Raw genomic sequence first — 25,987 nt, 5'->3', positions numbered from 1 at the left:
AAATCATTACAGGAAAAGGCGTGAATAGTAGTGTATAATTCTGGACTTGGTTTGAGGAAAACCTGGGTTCCTGTTTGACCTCTGACCTTATTTTGTGACCAGAGACAAGGTACATAATCTCTCTGGGTCCCAGTTTCCTGAACTGTAAAAAACAAAACAGGATAATAACACCTATGATAGTTACCTCCCAGGTAATAAGTAAGAGGTTCAAGAATGTGTGTAAGATCTCTGTAAGTTCTAAAACACAAAATAAGTTACCCATTACTAGGTTGTAGCAATTGTCTCTGCAATTTGAGAGGTTATGTAAAAAGCAAGGGCTGTGATGAGAGAAAGGAAGGCTAATAAATATATTTTGTAATGATTGCAGGGATGGGGAACCTGCAGCCTCAAGGCCACATGTGACCCTTTAGGTCCTCAAGTGCAGCTCTTTGACTGAATCCAAGTTTCACAGAACAAATCCCCTTAATAAAAGGATTTATTCTGTAAAACTTGAACTCAGGCAAAAGGTCACACCCAAGGACATAAAAGGCCACATGTGGCCTTGAGGCCGCAGGTTCCCCATCTCTGTATTAGAGTATAAAGCAGGGTGATAAATTTAAAATCACAAATATGTTGATATTAATCAACCTCTTGGTAAAATATTGAGAAAATTGATTTTAGGATTATTCATTATTAACTTAGATATATCATTTCAAAATAATTTCTTCTAATTAAAAAAATCTGACAGAATTTTTGGATAGAAACTGTCTAGAGACTGGAATCTAGTACCTGAGTATGAGACCTTTTTTTTTTTTCTGTTTGGAGGGGGGAAGGCAGGGCAATTGAGGCTAAGTGACTTGCCCAAGGTCGCATGGCTAGTAAGTGTTAAGTGTCTGAGGTCACATCCAGGGCCGGTGCTCTACTCACTGCTCCACCTAGCTGCCCTGGTATGAGATATTCTTAAAGCTTCTGCCATGCCATCATAGATTATTTGTCCTTTGATGAAAGCTTGTTGCATCTCAGTCATGGCAGTATCAGTTCTCAGTGATACAGTTAGGAGTAAATACTTCTCAAATTAATCCTTCACTGAAGACACTGTAGCATTGTGATGTTCTAGTACTTGATGTCCAGGAGATAGATGGCAAAAGCAGAGCATTTGATGAAAATTCTCAAGCTAACCTCGTGGAAAAGATGGTGAGAAGATACAGGCCAAACTGTAGGGCTGTTAGACCAGTCCAGCAGTGAGTGGGTCACCGTACTTGGAGAGGGCTCGGTTTTGGTGTCAGCTTGAAAACATGTCCTTTGGCGGTGTCTGGGATCTGGGCTGTGGCCCTTTGCTGATTTAAGGAGCAGTCTTTGCTCTTCAGGGGCTCACATTCTAATGGCAGCGGCAGAGGAATTTTCATTTGCAGGTTACATGTCAGGGTTTCATAATCCTTAGGGTGGAGAGGCAATGTAGAAGGTCATGATTCTTCGTTTCTGTTGTTTCCATTGATAAAATGGTAATATCAATTAATTAGGAAGCATTTGTTAAGTGCCTGTTATGTGCCAGTCACTGTGCTAAAGGCAGGCTGGGGATACAGAGAAAGGCAGAAGACAGTCCTTGTTCCTCAGGGACCTTACAGTCTAATGGGAGAGGCAACGTGAGCAAATATTCAAAGCAAACTGACTGGATAAGTAAGAAATGGTTAAGAGAGGGGAGGCATTAGAGTTGGGGGGGGGAGGGGATGTTTGAGGAAGACTTTCTGAAGAAGGTAGGATTTTAGTCATAATTTGAAGAGTAGGAGCTGAGGAGGGAGAGGGTTCCTGGTGGGGGGGACAGCCAGAGAAAATGCCCAGAGCTGAGAGATGGAAGCTCTTGGTGGAACAGGCAGGAGGCCATTGTTACTGTATCCAAGAGTATGGGTGGAGAGTAAGGTGTTAAGGAGGCTGGGTTCTGAAGGCTTTAGATATCAACAGAGCATTTGATTTTTCCAAATGATAGGGACCCACTGGAATTTATTCAGTAAGGGGTGACATGGTCAGTCTTGTGCTTTAGGAAATCCACTTTAGTGACTTAATGAAGAAAGAAAGGATTGGAGTGGAGAGGGACTTGGGGCAGGCAGACCCATGAGCATATCAGCTTCTGCTGTTGAACCCCCTTTCAGGGCCCAGGAACTTACTTTTCTGGGTCTTCAGGAGCTGGGGCTGTAGCATCTGTAGGGGCCCCTGACAGGATAAATGCTGGGCATGGGGCTGGAAGCAGTGCTTTCCTCAAGGCTCTTGTGCTTAGGGTTACTGGGCTGTCATCATTGAGGTCTGAGGGGAGATGGTGGTCAAGCTGCTGTTAGTGGTTTGGCTTGCCTGGGTCGTGCTTCCTCTTGTCTCTCCCTCATGGTACCTTGCTGCTAATAGGGGTAAATGTTAAATCTTACACTTAAGCTAAAAAAGTATCGTTAGTATAGTAAAGGAGGAGTTGTGGCTAGATAGCAGTTCATCTAACAAAGCTCTGGGCTACAGAGCCCACTCCGGGGGACTAAAAGTTCCATCAGTGACTGGCATAGTATGGCAGCCAAGAAAGTGAGCGCAGGCTCTGAAATCATGTGATTCTGTAGAATCATAATCTGACCAAGTCAAAATGTGAGAATGTCAAGATACATAAGGGCTGGCCAGCACCAAGCCATTAAGCTGTGGACACTTTAGGATGGGGCTGCTGCTTCTTGGCACCCACGTCTCACTCTATAAGCTTTCATACTTTCTGCCATTGATGCTCTAAGACAGACACTTCTAGTCATAGAAACCACATGAGAGAATGTGTGTGAAAGCATTTCATAAATTGTAGAGCACTGCAGATATGAGGTCTGGTGCAGAGTATTCACAGTGAATTAATTGTCATATAGGTCGTCTCTGTAGGCGTTCTCCCGAGGCCTCCTGCCCAACTCGATGTTTACATATTGCGTACTTGTTGTGAGCCTTTCCCAGCCACAGCAGTGGGATTGAGGCAGCGAGGCTGTGTGCTTAGACCTGGTTTCCCAGGGATGGTGATAGGTTTGCACTGATGCAGTGTATTTTCTTGCCCAGTTTGTACTTCAGAACTTTAGTGGGGCTGTGATCTCCTCATGATCTCAGCCTTGCATCCTTATCCAGATCTTTCTGTATCTCCTGCTTAGAGAATCCTCTTCACGTGTTTTTCTCTAGTTCTTTGAACATTTCATGTAGCCAGATGAGTGTGGGGATGTGCATATTATACCTTATTCCCACCATCTGACAGGCTTACCTCCTATTGTGGTCATAGCATCCTTGATGAAGTCTTCACTGCTGTATGATAGATAGCTGGTGTGTTCCAGCTTGGTTGTGCCCACCCTGTAGGTTTCCCTTGGTCTTTGGTCACTTGAAATTGTGTGATATTTTGTGATTTGAAATAATTTTATTGCCAGTGGAAGAATATCGGTATGAAACACTTGTTTCATTGATAAATTTTCTTTTAACGAAATATACAAAATCAGCCAAATAAAAAAGTATAATCCTGGAAAATAGTTAAGCAAAAACCGAGCCAGTCATTGTCGATGATTTCTGTGCACAGCTGGATCTCTTTGTTATTCTTGTTTCTTAGAAGGGAGAAAGACTTAAGGGCTTTAAAGCCCTTAAAGAAGGGCTTTAAAGACTTAAACATTTTTGCAGTTTTTAAAAAGAAGTTTTATTGATGCCTTTTGTTTTTAAATCATTCATTTCTGGACCTCTCCAAATTGAAGCCTCCTTTGTAACAAAGAAATAGTTAAACAAAACCACCTGGATCCAGTGACTCTTGGACAGTGTAAACAGCATTCTGTCCTAGGCATCTCCTGCTTCCCTGCCAGCAGTGGTTGGTTGGTTTTATTCTCTCTTCTCCAATGCCTTCAGTGGTTTTTCAATAGCTCAGAATTCTGCTTCCTTTTAGAGATATTTATATTCTTTTGCTTCTGTTTATTTTATTCTACATCAGTTCATATAAATTTTGCAGTGTTTCCTTGAGTAAGAAATGACTAAGATGACAAGAATTTATTAGGTTCCTACTACGTGCCAGATACTGTGCCTGCTGCTGAGGGTGCCAAGACATAAGCAACAGTCCTGCCCTCAAGGAGCTTGCTTTCTAGTGTGTGAGGGAAAGCAATACACAAACAATTTATGCAACAGAGATAAAAGTACTAATTTCTTAAGAATAATCCATTAGATTAATTTACCGGCTTTTTCCTGCTGTTCTCCAGCAGATGCATGTCCAGAAAAAGTGTTGCTACCAATATGTTGTTTTACATAGGATGTTTGTGTTTGACTTCTGTCTTTACATTTTTGGGCCATATATTTTCTTAGGAGTGGGATTATTGGGTCTTGATATCCAGAATAGCCGGACTGGTTCCCAGGGTTCCTGCTTTCGTCCAACCCTCCCACATTGACTGATTTTTGTTATCTTTGCCAAATTACTGTGTCTGAGGTGAACCTTGAGAGTCTGTTTGCTTTGGGCCTTACACTTAACCAGAGTAGTGCCAGCACTGTTCGTCATCTTTAACCTGGATTTTGTTGCCATTTGTTGTCCTTTACATATGTTGTTCTTTTGGACCTACTTTCTTCTCTTTGCATAACTTTTGTGTAAGCCTCAATACATTTCTTTGAATTCTTCTTATTCCTTATTTCTTAGGATGGCAGTATACTGTTATGTTCATATGGCACAATTTAGTTCTTTCCCAATCATTGGGCCCAGAGTTTGTTTCCATTTTTTTTTTTTGCTGTTGCTAATAATTCAGCTATAAATATTGTACAGATAGGTTCATAGACTATTAATCTGGTAGTGCAATTGTTGAATCAAAGGATGTGAAGAGTTTTATTACTGCTAGTGAATAATTTTGAGTTGCTTTCTCATTTTCCCTTTACCAAATATTTTCAGATTTTAACAAGTATTTTTTTTTCTAATTAACAAGCATTTATTTTCTCTCCCCCCTCCCGTCACCCCCTAATTAAAAAAAAAAAGAGAGAAAAACAAAACCCTTGTAACAAATATGCATAGTGAAGCAAAACTAATTTCTACCTTGGCCATGTGAGTCAGTCATTAAGCATTTATTAAGTGTCTGCTGTGTACCAGGCACTGGGTTGAACACTAAGAACACAAAGAAAGAAAAAAACCCAGAAAAACAGTTCCTGGCCTCAAGAAGCTCACAGTATAATGGGGAGACAACATGCATACATTATTTTCAGATAAGATATAGATGGGATAAATTAAGATGTAGAAGGGATAAACTGAATAGAATCACCGTAGGGGAGGCACTGGCATTATAATGGGCATTGAAAAGGGTTTCCTTTAGAAGGTGGGGTTTCAGCTGAGATTTGAAGGATGCTGGGAGAGGGTGAGAGAGATGTAAAGCTAGAAAATCCCAGGAATGCTGGGAGCCAGTGAAGCTGCCTGGAGCCAAGGGTTTTGGAATCATTTTTCTTTTGCCAGCCAGCTTTTCCACAGATCAGATTTCAAATCTTGGATTCATTAATACTATAATATAAGCAGTTGGCTTTTGTACTTATCCACTAGTGTCTGTATGTATATACCATAGGAATATCTATTACGCACTTCTTGAGTTTTGGGTTTTTTTCCAATTTTAAAATAATGTCCTTTTTTTTTCTCCCAGGTTAGGGTCAGTATGGTGTAATGAAAAAAGCACTGATCCTGGGGAAGACTTGAATTGAGGTCCTGGCTTGGATGTTTACTTAGCTGCGTGACTCAAGGAGGGAGTCTCTTAATCTCTCTGTGCCCCAGTTTCCTCATCAGTAAAATGAGTACAGTGATTTGAATTAGCTGCCTCAGAGTTTTTGTGAGGACAGTGCTTTTTGTAAACCTTAAGGAGCTATGTGTTATTCATTCTGCTTGATATGAAAATTTTCATAAGAAGATTCATTTAGATGTTCTCATTCATGGGTTTTCTACAGTCAGAGTGAGAGGGATGTTAAAGGTCTTTTAAAAAAATCATCATAAGATTGAAAAATACTAAAAGCGTGATGATTTTCATAAACAAAGAACAGAAGAAGACTATTGTGTACAAAACTGTGAAATCTCTGCTATGTGCAGCAGTTTTCTAAACCGGTGATATCCTGACCTGCTTGTGAAATTGGCCTTAAATGAGGCAGAGCTGCCTGCAGCTGTCAGCCTCCTCTCCTCCAGAGCCTTACCTTTAACACACCAGTATCCACACTACCCTGCTTGTCTGGGTCCCCTTCTGAACTTCCTTCTGCCTTCTGTGTATCTTTAAATGTTTCACTGATATTCTTTTCTCTTTCCTTTTTTTAAATCCCCCTCCTTCCTTTATATAATTATCTCTTACACACACTCCTGTCCAAAATAAAAACCTTCCCTTGTAATAGATTTAAAGCAAAACAGATCCATGTATCCTAGGTAACTTCAGAGGTCTTTTTGTCTCCCCAGTTCTCAGTGTCATTTCTGCAGTGTCTCTAATAAGTGGGCCTCCAGAATCAGCTTTAAGACCTCAGGTGGGTCCCAGGGGAGTCTGTCCCACTCTGAGATGGCTCAGCGGTGGTGCAGTCTTGCTCTAGGTTGTGCTGAAATCTGTCTCTTTGCAGCTTCTACTTGTTCTTCCTAGTTCTGTCTCCTGGGGCTAAGGAACACAAGCCTACTTCTCCCTTTTCTTGACCACTCTTCATAGTCCCACTATGTGCCCCAGTATAGGGCTTCTCTCTTCTGCGCTAAAGCTTCTCCACTTCCCTCAGCTGTGGATTTGAGTTTCTTCATAATCCTGATGACTGTCCTCTGGACACTGACTGTAGAGTCATAGATTTAGAGCTGAAGAAGACCTTGGAGACCATTTGGTCCAATCCTCTCATTTTAAAATGAGAAAACCCAGGTTTGGTGATGTGGAGGGACTCGCCAAAAGTCACGCACTTTGTGAATAGCCCCAAATCCATTAATCTTGCTGTTTTACCATACTGTCACCCTCTGTGATGTCACAAGCATGATGCCCAGAGGTGGGCTGACCACAGCTGAGCAGCCAGAGTGCTCCCACTCCCTGAATCAGGGTGCATCCTTGGCTAATGCAGCTTAACATCCCATTGCTGACTCATCCTGAATCATAGTATCTCAGCATTTGAAAGGACTGCCAAGGTCATCCAGTCCAAAACTTACCTGAATAATGACTGTCACCTACATCTGATGTTCCGGAAAAGTGATGATGTAATCTCTCCTTGAAGACCTCTAGTGATGTAGAGTTTACAACTTCCTAAGGCAGCCCATTCAGTTTTGGACAGCTTTAATTTATTAGCAAATTTGTACTTGTTTGGAGCCAAAATCTATCTCAGTTTGTCCTCTTCAGCCAAGCAGAACAACTCATGTCCTCTTTCGTTTGATTTTTGAAGACAGCAGTCATATTCCCCTTAAAGTCTGATTTTTTAAATTAAACGTCTGACCACTGGGACAGAGTGCTGTAGTACAGGATTGTAACTCCCCTTGTTCTTGACATTGGGCGAGCACCACCTTGTTCCCAGTTGCCCAAGCTCATGACCTCAGTGTCGTCCTTGATTCTTCCCTCCCACTTACCCTACAGAACCTGTTTGTTGCCACATTTTGTTGTTTTTTTCTTGCAGGCTCTTTCCTATACATCCTCTTTTCCCCATTCACACAGCAGGAACCCTGATATAGGCCCTTACTGCTGCATACCTGAATTATTGCAATAACCTGCTTCTGGGTCTGCCTGTCCTGCTTCTCCCCATGCCAGTCCATCCTCCACTCAGCTGTCAAAGTGATCTTCTTAAGGTGCAAGTCTGGTCGTGTCACCCCAGCCCCCATTTACTCCAGAGGCTCCCTTAAAGAACGAATATAAAATCTCATTTGGCTTTTAAAACCCTTCATGACCCCCCCTTCCTTTCTAGTCTTCTTACACTTGGACATCTGGTTCACCCTTTTGTACTTTACTGTCAAATCTGCATTTCTAGTCCCTACCTCCCTTCAGTTCTTTATTGGAGCTCCTACTGCCCTCAGGTCATCTCTACCTGTTCTATTCTATTATATATATAATAATATACCTGTTATTCTCCTGGCTCCTTTGGTTGTCAAAACCTGAGATCCTTATCTTCCCTTCTCAGCCCTTTCCTGTTCCTTCTCACTTATTTCTCACCACTCTTAACTCAAGCTCCTCCATTAATAGCCTTGGATCCATCTTGGAGTCTCCTTTCTTCCTTAACTCATGTCTCGTCAGTTCCTAGTGCCTGCCGGTTGCAGTTCTGAATTATCTTTTGAATCCACTCCCTGCTCTTGGTTTTTCTAACCAGTAGCCATTACCTTTATTATCTCCCCTTCCTCCAACCTTTACACTAATATCAGAATCATCTTTATAGTTAGATCTCCAGTGGTGTGCTAAATACTTGTGACAAGCAATAATTGAAATGGTTTCATTTTGTGACTGCATTTATTAACATGTGGGTACCCCTGCTGACACTAGGCTTGCTCAGGAACATCTGACCTTGACCAAGTGAAACTTGAAGGAGGAGATTGGTTTTCCCACCTTCGTTAGTTCTCTGTCTGTTGAGTGATTTTGTGCCATGTATCATCCCCTCCTGGCTAAGTTTTTTTCTGACTTTGTGGACTTCTCTAGGACAACATAATTGCTGTCTCATCCCTGGAACATTTCCTGTGCCATTACTGGCCCCCTTCTCCCATTTGTGAATTCCTTCTGTAACCTCCCTTTTGGAGCCAGGCCAGGCCAGCCTTGTTCCATTCCCTTCCTAGTTGTACTTTTGGCTCTATGGACTTTGCCACCATTCCTGTTACCCTCCCCCCCAGCCTTCTAGTTCCCTTCTTTCATTAGAATGTAAGTTTCTGGAAGGCAGGGACTGTCTTTGTGTTTGTAATGCCCCAGTGTAACAGGGCCTGGCACATGATAAACTTTTAACAGATGCTTGTTGCCTGCCCTGCCATGCATAAATGTTTTTTATTGTTTTTTTGTTTGTTTTTAATACTGAGGTTTTTATGAGTGAATATTACCCTCAAGGAAATATGCAAGGATTATAGCTCTTACAGAAGGATTTTTAGAGATATTGGAACCACTGTTGGTGTGAGGAAGGATCAGTTTTATCAAAGCTCAAAAGAAAGAACAAAACAAAATGACAAGAATTGAGAACCCATTTCTGCAAAAAACCCTAATTAATCTTCAGAAAACAAGCATAAACCTTCAGGAGGACCTGACATTTTGAGTAGTTGTTACTGATTCTTCTGATGTGTGGTATGGACTTCTTGATGTTGGAAGAACAAACCATAAGCCCAGTAAAAAAAAAAATATCCAGCTGCTAACCAATGATATGAAGAAAAAAATACTTGTTATGGGTAAGACAGCCACTTTTAGAATGCTAAAGATTGGAAAATGGTGCCATTTCCATTGTGAAACTCACTTTTTCATTTAAGGCTTCCCAAAAAATATTGCTAGAAGTTTTCTAGGTGAGTCTATAAAATCTGGACAGAGAAGCTTCCAGTGGTGCTGGAAGTCTTATCCCTGTCAAGATATTGATCGACTTTGATTAACATATTGATACAACACCAAGAGGGAGAAGTTTTGGAAATAAAAGAACTTTTTCAATGGAGAAAGAATATTACAACATGACTTTGTACCGTGTCAGATGTTATGAAAGGTTAAGGAATTTATCCAAGAGGTGGAGATGAACTCCCCTGAAACTCCATTGGAAAACTAAAGACTGTAATCACAGCTAGCTTTTGAAAAATGGACTGTTCATCAAAGCTGTGTTTTGTGCCCTATGTGATGTGTGTGGTTTCGTGATGAATTAAAGAATATGTCAGTCTTTTGGACTCCTCTTCAAGTTATATAAAAGAAGTGATTTCTGCGAAAAAGAGGACATTTCATCTGAAACATTTTATGTGACACCCTTAGGGAGGGCATAGTGGAGGGTTCATGGAGGTGAGGTCTGGCTTGGACTTTGAAGAATGGGTAAGGCCACTGAGGCAGGCAAGTGAAGTTTTTGTTATAGGGAAAGAGTCTTGTTTGGTAGAGTCAGGGGAGAGAGCAGTAATTCAATGTGAACATCAGTTGCTAAGTTATACCAGCCCCTAAAACTAGAAAGGCAAATGAAAAAAATCCCTGCCTTTAGGAAGCTTACCTTCTATTCCAAGGATAACAGCATTGACACAGTTCAGTGAAATGAGAAATCAGCTTGGAAAGATAGAGTGTGAAGGACTTGGAATTTCAAACATGGGAATGAGTATTTTATTCTTGAGGCAACCTGGGACCCACTGGAGACTTCTCAAATAGGGAAAGGATGTAGTTACATTTTCACTTCAAGAATATCACTTGGACTGTGGAGGATGGATTGGAGAGGAGAGAGTCGAGAAGGTCTTGTCTCAGCTGAGAGGTGGTGAAGATCCTACACCATGATGTCATGTGAGTGGAGAGAAGGGCATTGACACAGGTGATAGTCTGGAAGTAGAATGGGCTTGATTTGGCACCTGATCAGATGTGAGCCTCAGTAACTATGAACCACATTGAGTTTGGGATGCCTTTGGGACAACAGAAGGAGCAGAAGGAAGCCTCACTCCCCACTGACCTTTCTCCTTCCCCATGAGATAGAAAGCCTGAGGTCAGACAGAAGACTGTGCGTCTTTATACTGGACCTTCTCCCCATCAGTGTTGGGAGATGAGGCTGGCAGCAGGAGGTGGGAGCTGCCTTGTGCTGGCCCAGATGGAAGTCTGGCCTGATCTCCTGCTGCCTTTCCTCGGGGAATCCTGGGAGCAGAAGACAGAAGTTATGAGGTCTGACTGCCCTTCTCCCCTCAGCCTGGAGATGAGGCCATACAGCAGGAAGGACAGACTCTGGGAAGTGGTAGATTCCTGCTCTATGCAAGGATTGTTTTGTGGAATATGGAAGTCACCTAGTCCAGCCTTTGCATTCCTTTAGCAGATAGGCTCTCCAGCAGGAGAGGGAAGTTCATGGCCAGGGGAAGCTCTGGCTCCTTTTCTCTAGAGACAGATAGGTGGTGCAGTAGGTAGAGTGCTGGGCTTGTAGTCAGGAAGACCTGAGTTCAAGTTCAGCCTCAGACACCTCCTAGCAGTGTGACCCTGGACAAGTAATTTTACTTGTTCTCTTCAGTTTTCTCAGCTCTGATATGGGGATAATAGCAACATCTACTTTCCAAGGTTGTTTGAGGATCAAATGAGATCCATTGTAAAGTGCTTAGCACGGTGCCTGGTACATAAATGCTTAGGGCCCTCCTTCATTATAACTAGCATTTATATATATAAAGATAGGGGGGTTCCCCCTAGATTAGGGACTTACATCCTGGGTTTCACAGAGATCCTGTTTCTCCCCCCTCAAAAAAAGAAAAAAAGTAACCCATGACTAGATTCTAGGTGATCTGTAAATTTAAATAGGAAAAATAATTACATATTTATTGTCATCAACCTCTAATGGAAATGTATCATTTTCTTCAACGAGGAATTTTTTTAAAAACATGTAATTCTGAGCAGTAATACCTAGGCTTCTTCAGACTGCCATAGGGGTCCAGGATATACAAAAGGGGAAGCACCCCTTGCCTAGTCAGTTATTTCTGCCCACCCTGCTTAAGGTAAGTAAAGAGGGGGGGCCTATGACTAGACCTTAAAGAGGTGTGAACAAGGTTAGGCTGCTTCCCCTGAATCAACCATGGGCTTTAGAATAAGTGAAAAAAAGGCCTTGATCATTTTAATGCCTTTGAAACCTGTTGGAAGAACTGGATGCATTGGTTGAGGGAATATAGGGCTTATATCATAGGAATTGTGTCTGGAGCAGCTTCATGGTAGAACCCTCCAGCCAGGCCCCTGTGGGGGATTCTCTTGGGGAGTGGTCTTCTCCCCACCCCTTGTCCAGAAGACTGAGGGAGGATTTGGCATCTGAGCAGTGTCTCTGGGTCAGCAGTGGCTGCTTCCAATGTCTGCATCTGGAGCCGGGGATGGCAGATCCTGGTGCAAGGATCCTAGCAGAAAAGCTACACCATATGTAAAGGGAACATAGAAGAAGCAGTAGTAATAGCTAGCATGTATAGCATGCTTTAAGGTTTGCAAAGCCTTTTACAAAGACTTCATTTTTTCCTCACAACAACCCCGTGAGGTAGGTGCTGTTATTGTCCCCATTTTATAGATGCGGAAACTGAAGCAGACAGGTTTGGGCTCAGGTCTTGCTGAGTCTGGGTCTGCTCATAACTGGCATTTACGTAGTGCTTTAAGGTTTGCAGAGTGCTTTACTATTAGGATCTCTTTGTGCCTCACAACTGCCCTGGGAGGTGTCAGTGCTGTTATAACCCCCATTTTACACGTGAGGGAGCTGAGGCACCTGCCTCACCCACTACTGTCTTCCCCAACTACCACTCCCCAGCTGATGTGTCCACTTCCTTTCACAGACAAATGTACCTTTGGTTCTATCTTTTATTCCATTTCTCATATTCACTACATCTCTGTGACCTTCTTACATCTTTGCCTCTTTGGGTCCTTAACAAGTGATTCTTCTGAGATTGTGGTGTTCCACGATTCAAAACCATGCAACATCACTGGAAAAGGTTTTTTGTTAGAAATGTTGTGACAGCAAACCACTTGTAATCATTGAATGATCTGCAGTTTCCCAAAGGTGATCTAGCCCAGTCTCTTCATTTTCATTTTTTACCCCAGCTCATTCTTTTCCTGTAATACCTGTCCAAAATTTGCATGTACTGATGATGATGTACTGATGAAATGTCCATGCAGCTGAATGTTGTCTTCACCTGGGCTGTGTGCCTTCTTCATCACTTGGTTTTTTTTCTGTAGATTCCTAGGCCAATCTCTTTTTGAACGTTTGTAGATTCAGTGGCTCATTGAAGAGTTTTGTGGGCCTGGTGTGGTTAATGTGATGCTATCTCCTAACAGGAGCATTTGGAGAACCTTGTTGTTTATTTGGAGTCTGTCTTCTATTTGGACTTTGAGACACATGACAAACTATGATAAATAAAATTTGATATTTGATTCAGTAGATTCTTTGAGATATTACTTACTGTAACTTCAGAAACATCATGTATTAGATATGTGAAGGAGCAGAGAATCTTAGTTAAAAAGAACTCATTCTGTAATAACAGATAATTCTATAACAGAACATCAGTTATGCTTTTGTTTCTGACAAGGGCTAAGAGTTAAGTTAAATAAAAATCACATACCCCTCCACTGATATATTCTCTAGAGAAGTACCACTTTCCCCATTTAAAACAATATTTTTTTCTTCATTTGTAAGTTGGAAGCAGGTACAGTGGGAGCTCCATTCTGTGGAGCTTTTGATCTTCCAGTATCCTGAAAAAGTAAAGTATTTCTTTAAAAAAAAAAAATATATATATATATATAATTAAAGCAGTTTTTGGCTGAAGAAAGTATTAATGAAAAGACTGCTTTAATAAAAGAGGAGGAAAAATACTTGTATTAGGGAAACATTTTCCCTGGCATTTTGCAACTTCCTATTTATTTTAATATATGTATAATGAATCTCATTCTTATCAATTAAATGTATTTTAAACAGTGCATATGAATTGGTTTTTGTCTTTGGATAAAATTTTCCAGTGGAGTTGACCATTAAAATTTGACCAACATTTGGTGGTATCTGGGTTTACATGAGTAGGAAGTGCAGTTTGGTGACCCAGATGGTTTATATGGTATGAAAGGCATAAAACTTCACATTGATCGTTGTTTTCTTCCTCAGATCTCACCTCTTGTAACAATTTAATGGATAGTCTTCCCTGGGAATATTGGCTTTACATGTATGGAGTTTAAAGTTAAATTGTGGGGGTTTTACTGTCTTTAAAAACAATACTGATGGTGGTATTTGCTCTCATTATTTAATTCAGAAAACACTTATTGAGTGCCTTCTCTGTGTCAAGTGCTGTACTTGGTGCTGCCTGCTTTCTCTCAGAGAACTTACATTCTGTTGATGAGATACAGTAAAACTTCATATTGGCCACTGTTCATAGGGATCAGGAAAGACCTCATGTTGGAGATGTGTTGTGCTTCGAAGGAAGCTCGGATTTTATGTGATGAAAGTGAGTCAATAATAAGAGACACAGGAGCCCTGCACGCCAAGGTGAGGAGGTAGGAACTGGAGTGCATGTTGGGCAACAGCTATCAGGTCAGTTTGACTAGAACAGAGTTCAGGAAGAGCAGCAGCCACATGAAATTAGAAAGATTGGTAGACACCAGATTTTGAAGGTTTTAAGTGCCAGGTTGAGGATTTTCTGTTTTATCCTTCAGACAAGAGGTAGTAATTGAAGATTTCTTATTAGGGTGTGACATTGAAAAAAATAAAACTTTTTAAAAAATTTATATATATATATGAACAGGTGGTTCTACTTGTAATCGTTTTTTTAAGTTTTATTTTTTTCAGTTGGCAAAAATCCATCTTTTTTCAACCACCTCCCACATTGATAAAGAAAAATAAAACCCTGTTGAAAAAAAATATATATAGTCAAGTAAAACAAATTTTCTCATTGTCTGTGTCCACAAAAAGAGTCTCATTCTGCACTCTGAGGTAACATGTTTCATCATCAGTCCTTTTGGAATTGCGATTATTCATTTTGCTGATGAGAGTTCTTGAAGTTTGTTGTTTCTTGGAAACTATCCTCTTCATCATTTCTTATAGCACAAATAGTATTCCATCATATTCCTATACCCTAACTTGTTCAGCTGGCCCCAGTTGATGGGCATCCCCTCAGTTTCCAATTGTTTGCCACCAAAAAAGAGCTGCTATAAATATTTTTGTACTTATGGATGATAAAAACATTTTTTAAACTCCTAATCTCTTCTGAAGAATTCTGGTTGAACTTGGGATGATTTTGTGGTTTTCTTTGAGCTTTACCTTGTAGATGTTTAGAGTCGTCCTTTTCGCCTGGGTTTGTGTGTAACTGACCTTGATATCAATAACCTTTAATGGACCCTCCCCTCTCATTCTGTTCATTCCAGTGACTTGATTTTGGACAGCATTGCTGTTAAGGGCAGCCTTCTAGTAAATTATTAAAGTGTGTGGTCACAGGCTCAACTTTTTTGTGTTGTCTTTCTTTTTTTTTTTTAAACTTTAATTTATTAATTTGTTTGTTTCCTTTTAGTTTACAGGATTCAATTCCACAATTCCTTGAATTTCACATTTTGTCCCCCTTCCTCCCCTCCCCCCCCATAGCGGCTTATTATCAAGTATAAGATCTGTAAATACTTTCACATTATACAGTGGTCAGTTTATAAGGATGGATTGTACCAGCTGGAATGAAAAATGGTAAAGAGGACATAAAATCAAATAAGAGAATGAAAAAGATCAGGTATTTTGCTTCCCCTGGATATAAATTTAGTTCTTTCTAGTTCTTTCTCTGGATGCACGTTTTTCTCTCCATCATGCGTCTTTTGGGATTGATTTATATCCCTGTATTGTTGAGAAGAGTCCAGTCTATCAAAGTTGGTCATCACACATACGTTGTGTCTGTAATTGTGTACAAATTCCTCCTGGTTCTACTCTTCTCACTCAGCATCAGTTCTTTTAAGCCTCTCCAGGTAAATATGAAGACCGCCTGCTCCCCGTTTCTTATAGCGCAATAGTATTCCATAACATGCATATACCACAACTTGTTCAGCCATTCCCCAATTGATGGGCACCCCCTTAATTTCCAATTCTTTGCCACCATAAAAAGAGCTGCTATAAACATTTTTGTACATATGGGTCTTTCTCCCATTTCTATGATATCTTTGGGATATAACCCTAGGAGTGGTATTGCTGGATCAAAGGGTATGAAAGTATTTATAGCCCTTTGGGCCTAGTTCCAGATTGCTCTCCAGAAAGGCTGGATCAGTTCACAGCTCCACCAACAATGCATTAGTGTTCCAGTTTGCCCACATCCTCTCCATGTGTTGTCTTTCTTAATGGTTAGTGTGATTTATGTTTCAGGTGTATATCTGTGTTTATCAGCTGTGTTAAAATTATTTTTCATTTGGCATTCACTAAGTAGAATTACACAAAGCAGTTTTGATAATGTTATTGTCCATTCATTTCAGTTGTTTCTGGCTCTCTATGATCCCATTGGGGGTTTTCTTGGCAAAGATCCTGGATGGCTTGCCATTTCCTTCTCCACTTCATTTGACAGATGAAGAAACTTAAGACAGGCAGGGTTAAGTGACTCGCCCAGGGTCACACAGCCAGTAAGTGTCTGAGGCCAGATTTGAACTCAGGAAGAGGAGTCTTCCTGATTCTCCAGGCCTAGCACTCTCTCCACTGTACCACCTTGTTGCCCATTTTATAATGAGATATTTATTAAAATAGCAGGCAGCATTTATAAAAACAGGCTTGCAGAAGATTTGCGAAGGTTTAAGGTTTGCAGAGCTCTTTCCAAATACATTTCATTTGATTTTCACAATAATTCTGGGAGGTAGGGGCTGTTATTCTCCCTAGAGAGGTTAAATGACTTGCCAAGGGTCACACAGCTACTAAGCATCTGAGGTCAAATCTGAACTCAGATCTAATTGACTCCAGCTAGGTACCTATAGGTTTATGACTATAATTCTATACTTGTGTAATTTACTGGAATGCTGCATGCCAAACTTACATGGGAAGCACCAACATGGTCCATTAAGTTTAGCCTAAATTTTGTTGTATGGTTTCCTCATTTATATAATTGTTGTCAGAGTGTGTGCGTTTAGAGATGTGTTGTAGTTTATTTGGTTTTGTTTTCTTTATACAGAATCACTCCATCTTTCCACAGTTGTTCGAAATCTTCATGTTTGTCATCCTGAGTGGTGCTGTAAAATGTGAATATTTACATATCGCAAGATATTAAGCCTGGGGTACATAATTTCTAATTTTTTTTGCTGTTGCAGATCATGCTTCTATGAATATTTTTGCACTGATAGACCTTTTTTCTTCCTGTCTCTACCCTACTCAGACCATAAGCCTTTTAGTTAGGTTGCTGAGTCAGAAGGGATGAAAAATTCCTCAACTGGTATTGTATAATTCTTTATTGTTTTGCAAAACAATGAGATGAAATGACAGTTCCACTGTATTGATTGGTATAAACACCTTTCTTTAATGAGGGCACCTTGCCTACTGGAAGTTCCCTATTAAAGTTCATGTTACTAATAGATTACGTGTAGAGCACAGCTCCCACACAGTTTAGGAAGACTTTGCTACCTCAGGTTGTTGGGAGTCTTTTGGCTAATTTTTTTTTCTTTGTGGTTTAGGTTTGTGATGGTTTCTGTTTAGGGAAACTGTTTCCACCTATGTATCTGAGTAGCTTTTCTGTAAATTAGTTTTAGGGACTTGTTTAGGTCATTGAGAAACTAAGTGACTTGGTTATGGTTATATGGTTTATATATCAGGGATGAGAATTGAACCTAGACTTCCTGATTTCAGAACCTTTCCTCCTATCCACTAGACCAATTTCCTCTCATTATTTAATTTTAATTATGCAAATATAAATTGAGGCCTCCATTGGGCCTGTTGTCTACCAGCAGACTAGGCTAGAGTTTTAAATCTAATAGTAAAGCATTTAACTGATAAAATAGCAAAATAAATAGCAGAAAATGAAGCAGCAGAATCATGTACCTCTGGGCACAATTTCCCATACCATGTGAGTGGGGGCGTTGTGTGTGACTGGAAGGCTGCTCATGTCGTCTTCTAGTAGCCTCTCTGGTTTCCAAGTCTAACTCACTAGTGGACGCTCCAGTTCATCTGAAGACACTAGTCATTTTTTCTTCATTGATCTACTGGAGCTACTTCTATTCTGTGAAGGGAATTTTAGAGCCTTTTTTTTCCCTAGGGAGGCAGGGAAGGACTGGTGAGAGTTAGTAGGGGCTGATTAACACATTTTAATCTGTTTGATTGGAAAGGCTATAGTGTAACCAACTGTAAGAGAAAAGGTCTCTTTGTGGAAGTTGCAAAGATCTTTGGACTTGAGTTGCTACTTCAGTCCTGGCTGGTTAGGACATATTAATTTTTTCTCAGTTTATCTCATGTAGGGACATACAGATTACTTTGAAGCTGCTTAGGTAATCCTCAAAGAATCTCTTACACAAGGGTATAGGGAGCTGGTGACTGATGTTTAGCACAGTACCTGATATATAGTAGGTGCTTAATAAATGTTTATTGATTGATTGTGTTTGGAAGTTCTGCAGGCATGACTAATGGTCTCTGACCCTTTATATAGACAAGGATATCAGAGGGAGATTTTTTCAAGTGTTTTATAAAAACCCCAGCGAAAGTATTGGTACTGTCAGGATAATGAGCTGTTTATCTATAAAATAAGGACAATAATGCTTGTTGTGAGAACCAGTTAAGATATTTACATGCCTCAGTTTGTAAAATTGCAAGTACTATATAAAGGGAAATGATTTTAATTACCTTTAAAAATTTTATCTTTGTTTTCTAGATCCGACGGAGGCGCCTTGCTCGACTTGCTGGTGGACAGACTTCACAGCCCTCTACCCCACTTACCTCTCCACAGAGAGAAAACCCACCAGGCCCTCCTGTAGCAGCACCAGCCCCAGGCCCTTCCCATAATCTTGGTCTAAATGTCCACAACATGACCCCAGCTACCTCCCCAATAGGTGCATCAGGTGAGCCTTAGCATAATCCTGGAAAGGAATTTTTGATTTTGACCATGGTATTTCATTAAATTTGCAAATAGTATAGTTTTTCTTACAGATTCTAGGTAAATGAAGATGAATATCTTGAAGTACTATATACTCTTAAAATATATTTGCTATGATAACCCTTCCATTCACAATGGAATATTGCTGCTGTTTTAAAAGCCTCAACCTGATGAATATAGTTGAGTGTGTCTTTCTTAAAAGTTCATTTTAATCTACCAAATGTATAATGTTTTTCTTCTTTTTTTAACTTTTTAGATTTTTATTTTTTCCAATTCCATGTAAAAACATATTTTGACATTAGTTTTATCTTAATTTTGAGCTCGAAATTCTCTCCTTTCCTTCTTCCTCGTTGAGAAGGCAAGCAGTATAATGTTTTTCAAAATTAATTTCTTTTTCCTTGAGAAATACTATCAAGAGTAATACTATTTTAAAGCTTGAGTTAACTTTTTCCATTTTGCAGCTGTAGGTCAATAGATTTCCATATTTCTCTTAACAAATTTTGTTTTTTTTTCTTTGAGTCTTAGGGGCCAACCCATCAAAACGGCCAGACACTTCAGGGGTTGTTCATTTATCAAAGATTTAAGAGTTGTTATACATTTCTTTACAATCATTTATTAAGCAACTTCAGTGGTTACTGAGTGTAGCCATAACACTAGGTAGCTTGGATGATACAAAGCTGTTGTAAACATGATTTCTACCCTCAGAGATCACATTTTCTCTTAGTGATTGATAGATTTTTGGTTGATTGTGTTTAGCACTCCTGCAAACATGACTGGTGGTTCTTGACTCCATATGTGAATGAGGATATCAGAGGGAGATTTTTCAAGTGTCTTTATCCCCAGTGAGATTATTGGTACTGTCAGAATGAGTCCATTTTCTGCTCCTTGGAAAGTCTAGGCCAGGTGATGATTGACAAGTCACTTAACCTCAGAGCTGCTCTGTTCTTCATCTGTAAAATAAGGACAGTGATCCTTAAAAGTTCACATTTTCTTTAGTTGCAGGGTCAATGTGAAAACTAGGAGGGAAAGGTGATTTAAGAATACAGTGCAATCTGTATAAAAATGCTATAAAGCATAAAGAAAAGAGGTGATCCTGCAGATTTAGACTATGAAGATAGATTGCTGATGAGAGAACTATCCTGTGGTGCTTCTGCAGTTGTGACAGTGTTGTATATATTAGTTAATGTATTTTTTTCTAGAAAATCTTGGTATTTTTCTTTCTTCCTTATTTTGGCCTTTTTTTTTTTTTAATTAAAAGCATTGCCAGAGTAAAGGTTATTGAAACACTCACATTGATGATTAAAGGTGAAGATGAAGACTTTTTCCCTGCCCACCTTCACCTCTGTATAAATATACATACAGTATAGGGCTAACGTAGAGGCATCTATTTAACAAATATTTAAAGGTCTGATTGGTGAAAGGTTTATTGCTATTCATTTAGAAGAATGTAAAGAGGAATAAATTCAGATTTTGAATTCAAAAGATACTCATTGAGCAACTGCTGTGAATTAGGGACTGGAGTTACAAAGAGGAAAATTAACATATCTCTTACCCTCAAGAAACTTGTATTCCATTTGAGGATACAACATATACTAGGTGTAATTGAGAGTGTAATAAGGTAAAGGAAAAATCCACAGTGTGCTAGGAAAATTTGAGGAGGGGTTAAAACCTTCCCAGTGGGGTGAAGGGTAAATGTGAAATGTAAATGAAGTAAGAACTGTTCTAGGGGTGGGACCAATACAATAGAGGAAAAGGAACAGTCCAGCCAGATTCTCCCAACATTTTTCGCTGAATACCTTTAAAATAATACATCAAATCAAATTCTAAAGTGACATAACCAACAGAAGGTCAAGGTAAGACATTTTTTCAGTCTAGGACAACTTAGAAGGTCTGAAAAAGTGTGTGACATGGAGACAAGGGCTTGCTGGGAACACAGTTCAGCACAGAGCAGTGATGACGCCCACTGTGGGCCTTTGAGGAAGCCTAGAGCAGAGAGGAGTGCTAAAGGTTGCAAAGGAGCAGAGGCCCTAGTTCTGGATCGCAGTTCCAGGGAGAAGAAGAGTTGTGGTTGAAAAAGAGCAGGGGGTCCTACCTTGATAAGAACCAGAGCACAGACCAGGAGAACGATGACCCTATCTCTCCGCATATCACACCACTCTTCTTGGTGTTGTTGAGTCATTGCAGTCATGTTTGACTCTTCATAACCCTGTTTGGGGTTTTCTTGGTAAGGACACTAAAGTAGCCTGCCATTTCCTTCTCCAGTTCATTTTACAGATGAGGAACTGAGGCAAACAGGTTTAAGTGATTTACCCTCCAGGATCACAGAGCAAGTCTGAGGCTGGATTTGAACTCCGGATGATTCAGTTTTTCTGATTCTAAGCCCAGTGCAGTATCCATTGCACCCACCTAGCTGCCCTCACACCACCTTGGAAGCACCCAAAACTCACAGGTGCTCCAGAACTGGCTGTGAAAAGAGCAACACAAAAAACCTGAAGCTTGTGAAAGTGACACCCTCCCACACCCCTTCACCCCTAGGAGAGCAGAATATCTCTGATAAAAAGATAAGAAGTCAAGAAATCCACTGGAAAAATGAGCAAATAACAAAAAAAGAACATGACACCAAAAACTGCTGGTAACAGAGAAGGCTCAAAACACAAACTTGGAAGACAGTGACATGAAAACATTTGTAAGCAAAGCTTTAAAGAAAAAAGGAAAATTGGTCACAAGTGCAATAAGAATTTCTAGAAGAATTAAAAGATTTTTTTTAAAAGCAAAAAAAAATTAAGTCAGATATGATAGAGGAAAAATTGGGGAAAGAAATGAAAGCAATTCAAGAAAATTACAAAGAGAATTAATTAAAAGCTTGGTAAAAGAGGCATAAAAATATTGGAGAAAACAACTCTTTAAAAAACTTAGTTTGCCAATTGGTTAAGTGGATCTAAGGCGTTAGAGTCAAAAGAATACAAAAATAGAAGAAAACGTGAGCTGTCTCATTGGAAAAATAGCTGACCTGGAAAACAGATTTAGAAAAGATAATTTAAGAATTATAGAACTTCCTAAAAGCTCTGGTTAAGAAAAAAAGATCTTAGTAATCATATTTCAAGAAATTATAAAGGAGAACTGCCCAGATATCTTAAAACTAGAAGGAAAAATAGAAATGGAAAGAATCCAATAATGAATGGGAATATGAAATGAAAATTCCCAGTAGTATTATAGCCAAATTCTAGAGTTTTCAGGTCAAGGAGAAAATATTGTAATTAGCCAGAAAGAAACAATTCAGATACTGTAGATCTGCAGTCAGGATCATGGAAGATTTAGCAGCTACCATGATAAAGGAATGGAGGTCTTGGAATATCATATTCTGGAAGACAAAGAAGTTGGGATTACAGCAAAGAATAACCTACCCAGAAGAACTGAGTATAGTTAGGGAAGAAACAGATAGTATGATGAAATATAGGAATTACAGGTATTTCTGGTGAAAGACCAGATATGAATAGAAAATTTGATATTAAAACACAACTCGAGATGTGGGAATTGTGGGAAGGGAGTGAGCCCTATTGACTCCATCTTGTGAATTATTTCTGGATATAGCTCAGTTCCCTTTCTACTCAATTATGAAATTGTGAGAAAATTTTATTGCATTGTATGATCTTAGCCCAGCATGGCTAGAAAGATGAACCATTTCTACTTATTGCTTAGAGACTCTAAACTAATGACCTAGATTAATGCTGACCAGAGATCCAATCAGATCCTGAAGCTTGATGCAAGGAGTTTTCTCACAGTTATACATTTCAAGCAGTCAATGTGTCTTATTTGAAAATTGGCCCGGTACTGATAAATCAGTTACATTTTCCTTGTTCCTTTGATTGAATATAGACGCTTGTGGGGAGTAGGACCCCTCTTTTTCTGATTTCAGGGAATTGTACCTGTTTGCTCTAACCCTCCCAACTTGAAAAGATCCTAATCAGATTACCTAATTTTGTATCCTGGTCTACATCCTGTTGTTTTCTTTTAATGCATAAAAATATGTCTCCATGTTCTGGGTCTAGTGCCAAGCTGAGGAGGCCTCATCCCTGTTTGTTATGCAATTGGCATACATTGCATAATAAATTGATATGTGTGGAAACTTAACCTTTGTTTCCTCAGTTATTTCAGATGTCACAGAGATGCATAAAAAGTAAACAAGAGTGAGAAGTCTTAAGGAGTTTAACAAGGTTAAACTGTTTACATTCCTATAGGGGAAGATGATACATGCAACCCCTAAAACTTTATCAACATTAGGGGAGTTAGGACAAGTTTACTTAGAGGGCATGGTTGTGAATCTGTTATGTTGGGATGATCTCAAAAGAAAAATCGAAGATTGAGAAAGTGGGCTATACTGAGAGAAGAGGGGAGGAACAACAGGGAAGATTATCTCACATAAAAGGTGTGCAAGAAGAATTTTTACGGTGGTTGGTTTGGGGGAGCAGACCACACTTGAAACTCTCACCTGAACTGGTTCAAAGAAGGAAGAATATATGTGTATATATATTATAGATATGAATATATATGCATAATATACACTGAGTTGGGCATTGATATCCATTTTAGCTAACAGTGAAGTAGGAGAGGAAGGGGCTAAGGGAAAAGGGAAGGAGTTACAAGAGGGAAGGCAAATTAAAGGAGGCAGTGGTTAAAAAGCAAAACACATTTGAGAAGGGATAGGGTGAAAAAAGAGAAGGATAAACAGAAGAAAATTTCCCAGTGAGAAATCATAGCTGCGAATGGAATGAACTTGCTCATAAAATGGAAGCAGAATGGATTAGAAACCAAACTCCAGCAATTTTTTTTTATAAGAAACCCTAACAGTTGAAATAGAAAGATACACAGATTTAAACTAAGAGACTGGAGCAGAGTATTATTCAACTGAAGTAAAAAAATGCATGGGTATTAACACTTACTAGCATGTGACCTCAGGCAAGTCACTCAACCCCAATTGCCCTACCTTCTTCCCTCCAAAAAAAAAAAAAAAAGCAAAAAAAATTGCACATGTAGCCATCATGATCTCAGACAAAGCAAAAGAGGACCTAATTAAAAAATAATCAGGGAAATTACATTTTACTAAGAAGTACCATAGACATGCATTAGCAATACTAAACATATATGCAATTCAGATTTTTAAAGGAAAAGCTAAATGAGTTAAATGAGAAATAGAAAGTGAAGCCAGACCTCAAATTTGTCCTCTCTCAGAACTAGATAAATCTAACCATAAAATAAGAAATTAAGGAGACAAATAGAATTTTAGAAAAGTTAAATATGATAAAACTGAAGAAAATTGAATGGGAATAGAGAAGTATGCCTTTTTCTTAATTGTATATCGTCCTTTCACAGAAATTGACCATGTATTAGTATATAAAAATCTTACAAATAGATGCAGAAAAGCAGAACTGTTAAATGTACTCTTTTCAGCCCATAATGCAATAAAAATCACAATTCATAAAGAACCTTGGAAGCAGAGATTAAACATTAATTTGAAACCAAATAATCTAAGAATGAGTAGGTCAAAGAACAAATCATTAAAGATGACAACAATGAGACAGCATACCAACATTGGTGGGATGCTACCAAGGCAGTAATTAGGGAAAATTTTATATCTCTACATGCTTACATAAACAGAAGAGAAAAAGAGCAGATCAATGAATTGGACATGTGATTAAAAAAAACTAGAAAAGGAGCAAATTTATAATCCCCAATTAAACACCAAAATAGAAATCCTGCACATCAAGGAACAGATTAATAAAACAAACAAAAATCAAACTGTTAACTAATAAAATGAGCAAGTTTTATGGGGGAAAAACAATAAAATAGATGAGCCATTGGCTAATTTGATTTAAAAAAAAAAAGAAAACCTAATCACCACTAAAAAATGAAGAAAATAGGGGCGGCCAGGTAGCACAGTGAGTAAGAGCACCGGCCCCAGAGTCAGGATGACCTGGGATCGAATCCAGGCTCAGATACTTAGCACCATACCCAGAAATAACTGGCCGTGTAACCTTGAGCAAGTTACTTAACTCCAATTGCTTTAAAAAAGAAATGAAGAAAATGCCACATGAATGAAGGTAAAATTAAAGTAACTTTTGGGAATTATTTTGCTGAGTTAGTGCCAATAAAACTAATAGTCTAAATGAAATGGATGAATATGTCCAAATATATAAATTTCCCAGATTAGCAGAAGAGGAAATAGAATACTTAAATAATCCTATTTTAGAAAAAGACATGGAACAAGCCATAAATGAGCTCCCCAATAAAAAATCCCCAGGATCAGATGGATCTACAAATGAATTTTACCAAACTTCTAATGAACAGTTATGTCATATATAAACATTTGAAAAAAAGAAAAGAATGTATCCTACCAAATTCCTAAGTGACACAAATATAGCTTTGATTCTTAAACCAAGGTGAACAAAAATAAACTATAGACCAATTTTCCTAATCAATTTTAATGCCAAAATTTTAAATAAAATACTGGTAAGGAGTTTACAACAATTTATCAGAAAGGTTACATACTTTGACCAGTTGGGATTTGTATCAAGAATTAGAGTCTGGTTCAATATTAGGAAAACTATAAACATAATTGACCCCATCAGTAACAAAAACAAGAAAAATCACACATTATTCCATTCCCATAAAAACAGCAGAAAGCATAATAAGGAATAATTGGATTTTTCTCAAACTATTATGTGGTCTCTCTCTAAAACCAAGAACAAGCATTATCTATAATGGGGATAAGCTAGAAGCCTTCCCAGTAAGATCAGGGTTTAAGTAAGGATGCTCATTATCACCACTGTTATTCAGTGTTATACAGGAAATGCTCACTATAGCAATAAGAGAAAAAGAAATTGAAGGAATGAGAATAGACCAGAAGGAAACAGAACTTACTCTTGACAGATGATACAATAGTATACTTAGAGAGCCCTAGAGATTCTGTTAAAAAAAAAACAAAACAGGGGTGGCTAGGTGGTATAGTGAGTAGAGTGCTGACCCTGGAGTCAGGAAGACCTGAATTTGGATCGGGCCTCAGACACTTAACACACACAAACAAAAAAAAAACCTAGCCGTGTGACCTTGGGCAAGTTACTTAAACCCAATTGCCCTCCAAAAAGCAAACAAACAAACAAAAAAAAACCACCTAGTTAAAACAATGTACAAATTTAACAAAATTATAGCATATAACAGATACCCGCATAAACCAACATTTCTAAATATTACCAATAAAATACAGTAGGAAGGGGACATAGGTGGTACAGTGAGTAGAACACCCAGTCCTGGAGTCAGGAGGACCTAAGTTCAAATTCGGCCTCAGATACTTAACACTTACTAGCTATGTAACCTTTGACAAGTCACTTAACC

General features: G+C 39.1%; 1 protein-coding gene across 2 annotated transcripts in view; it reads left to right on the top strand.

Annotated features, from left to right (window-relative positions):
* The window catches only part of UBE4B (ubiquitination factor E4B), a 141,197-nt gene that overhangs the window by 6,758 nt on the left and 108,452 nt on the right, over positions 1-25,987 (top strand). For both annotated transcript variants that reach the window (XM_069079413.1, XM_069079414.1), the window contains exon 2: positions 18,377-18,563. In XM_069079413.1, coding sequence (XP_068935514.1) covers positions 18,377-18,563 — 187 coding nt within the window. The remainder of the gene's footprint in view (positions 1-18,376; positions 18,564-25,987) is intronic.

The sequence above is a fragment of the Petaurus breviceps genome, unplaced genomic scaffold, assembly GCF_028583685.1.
Source record: "Petaurus breviceps papuanus isolate PSGF00001 unplaced genomic scaffold, PetGlider_PUasm1.0 91041, whole genome shotgun sequence".
Lineage (NCBI taxonomy): Eukaryota > Metazoa > Chordata > Mammalia > Diprotodontia > Petauridae > Petaurus > Petaurus breviceps.
Note: the sequence above shows the minus strand (reverse complement) of the source record. Positions and strands in the feature narration are given on the sequence as shown.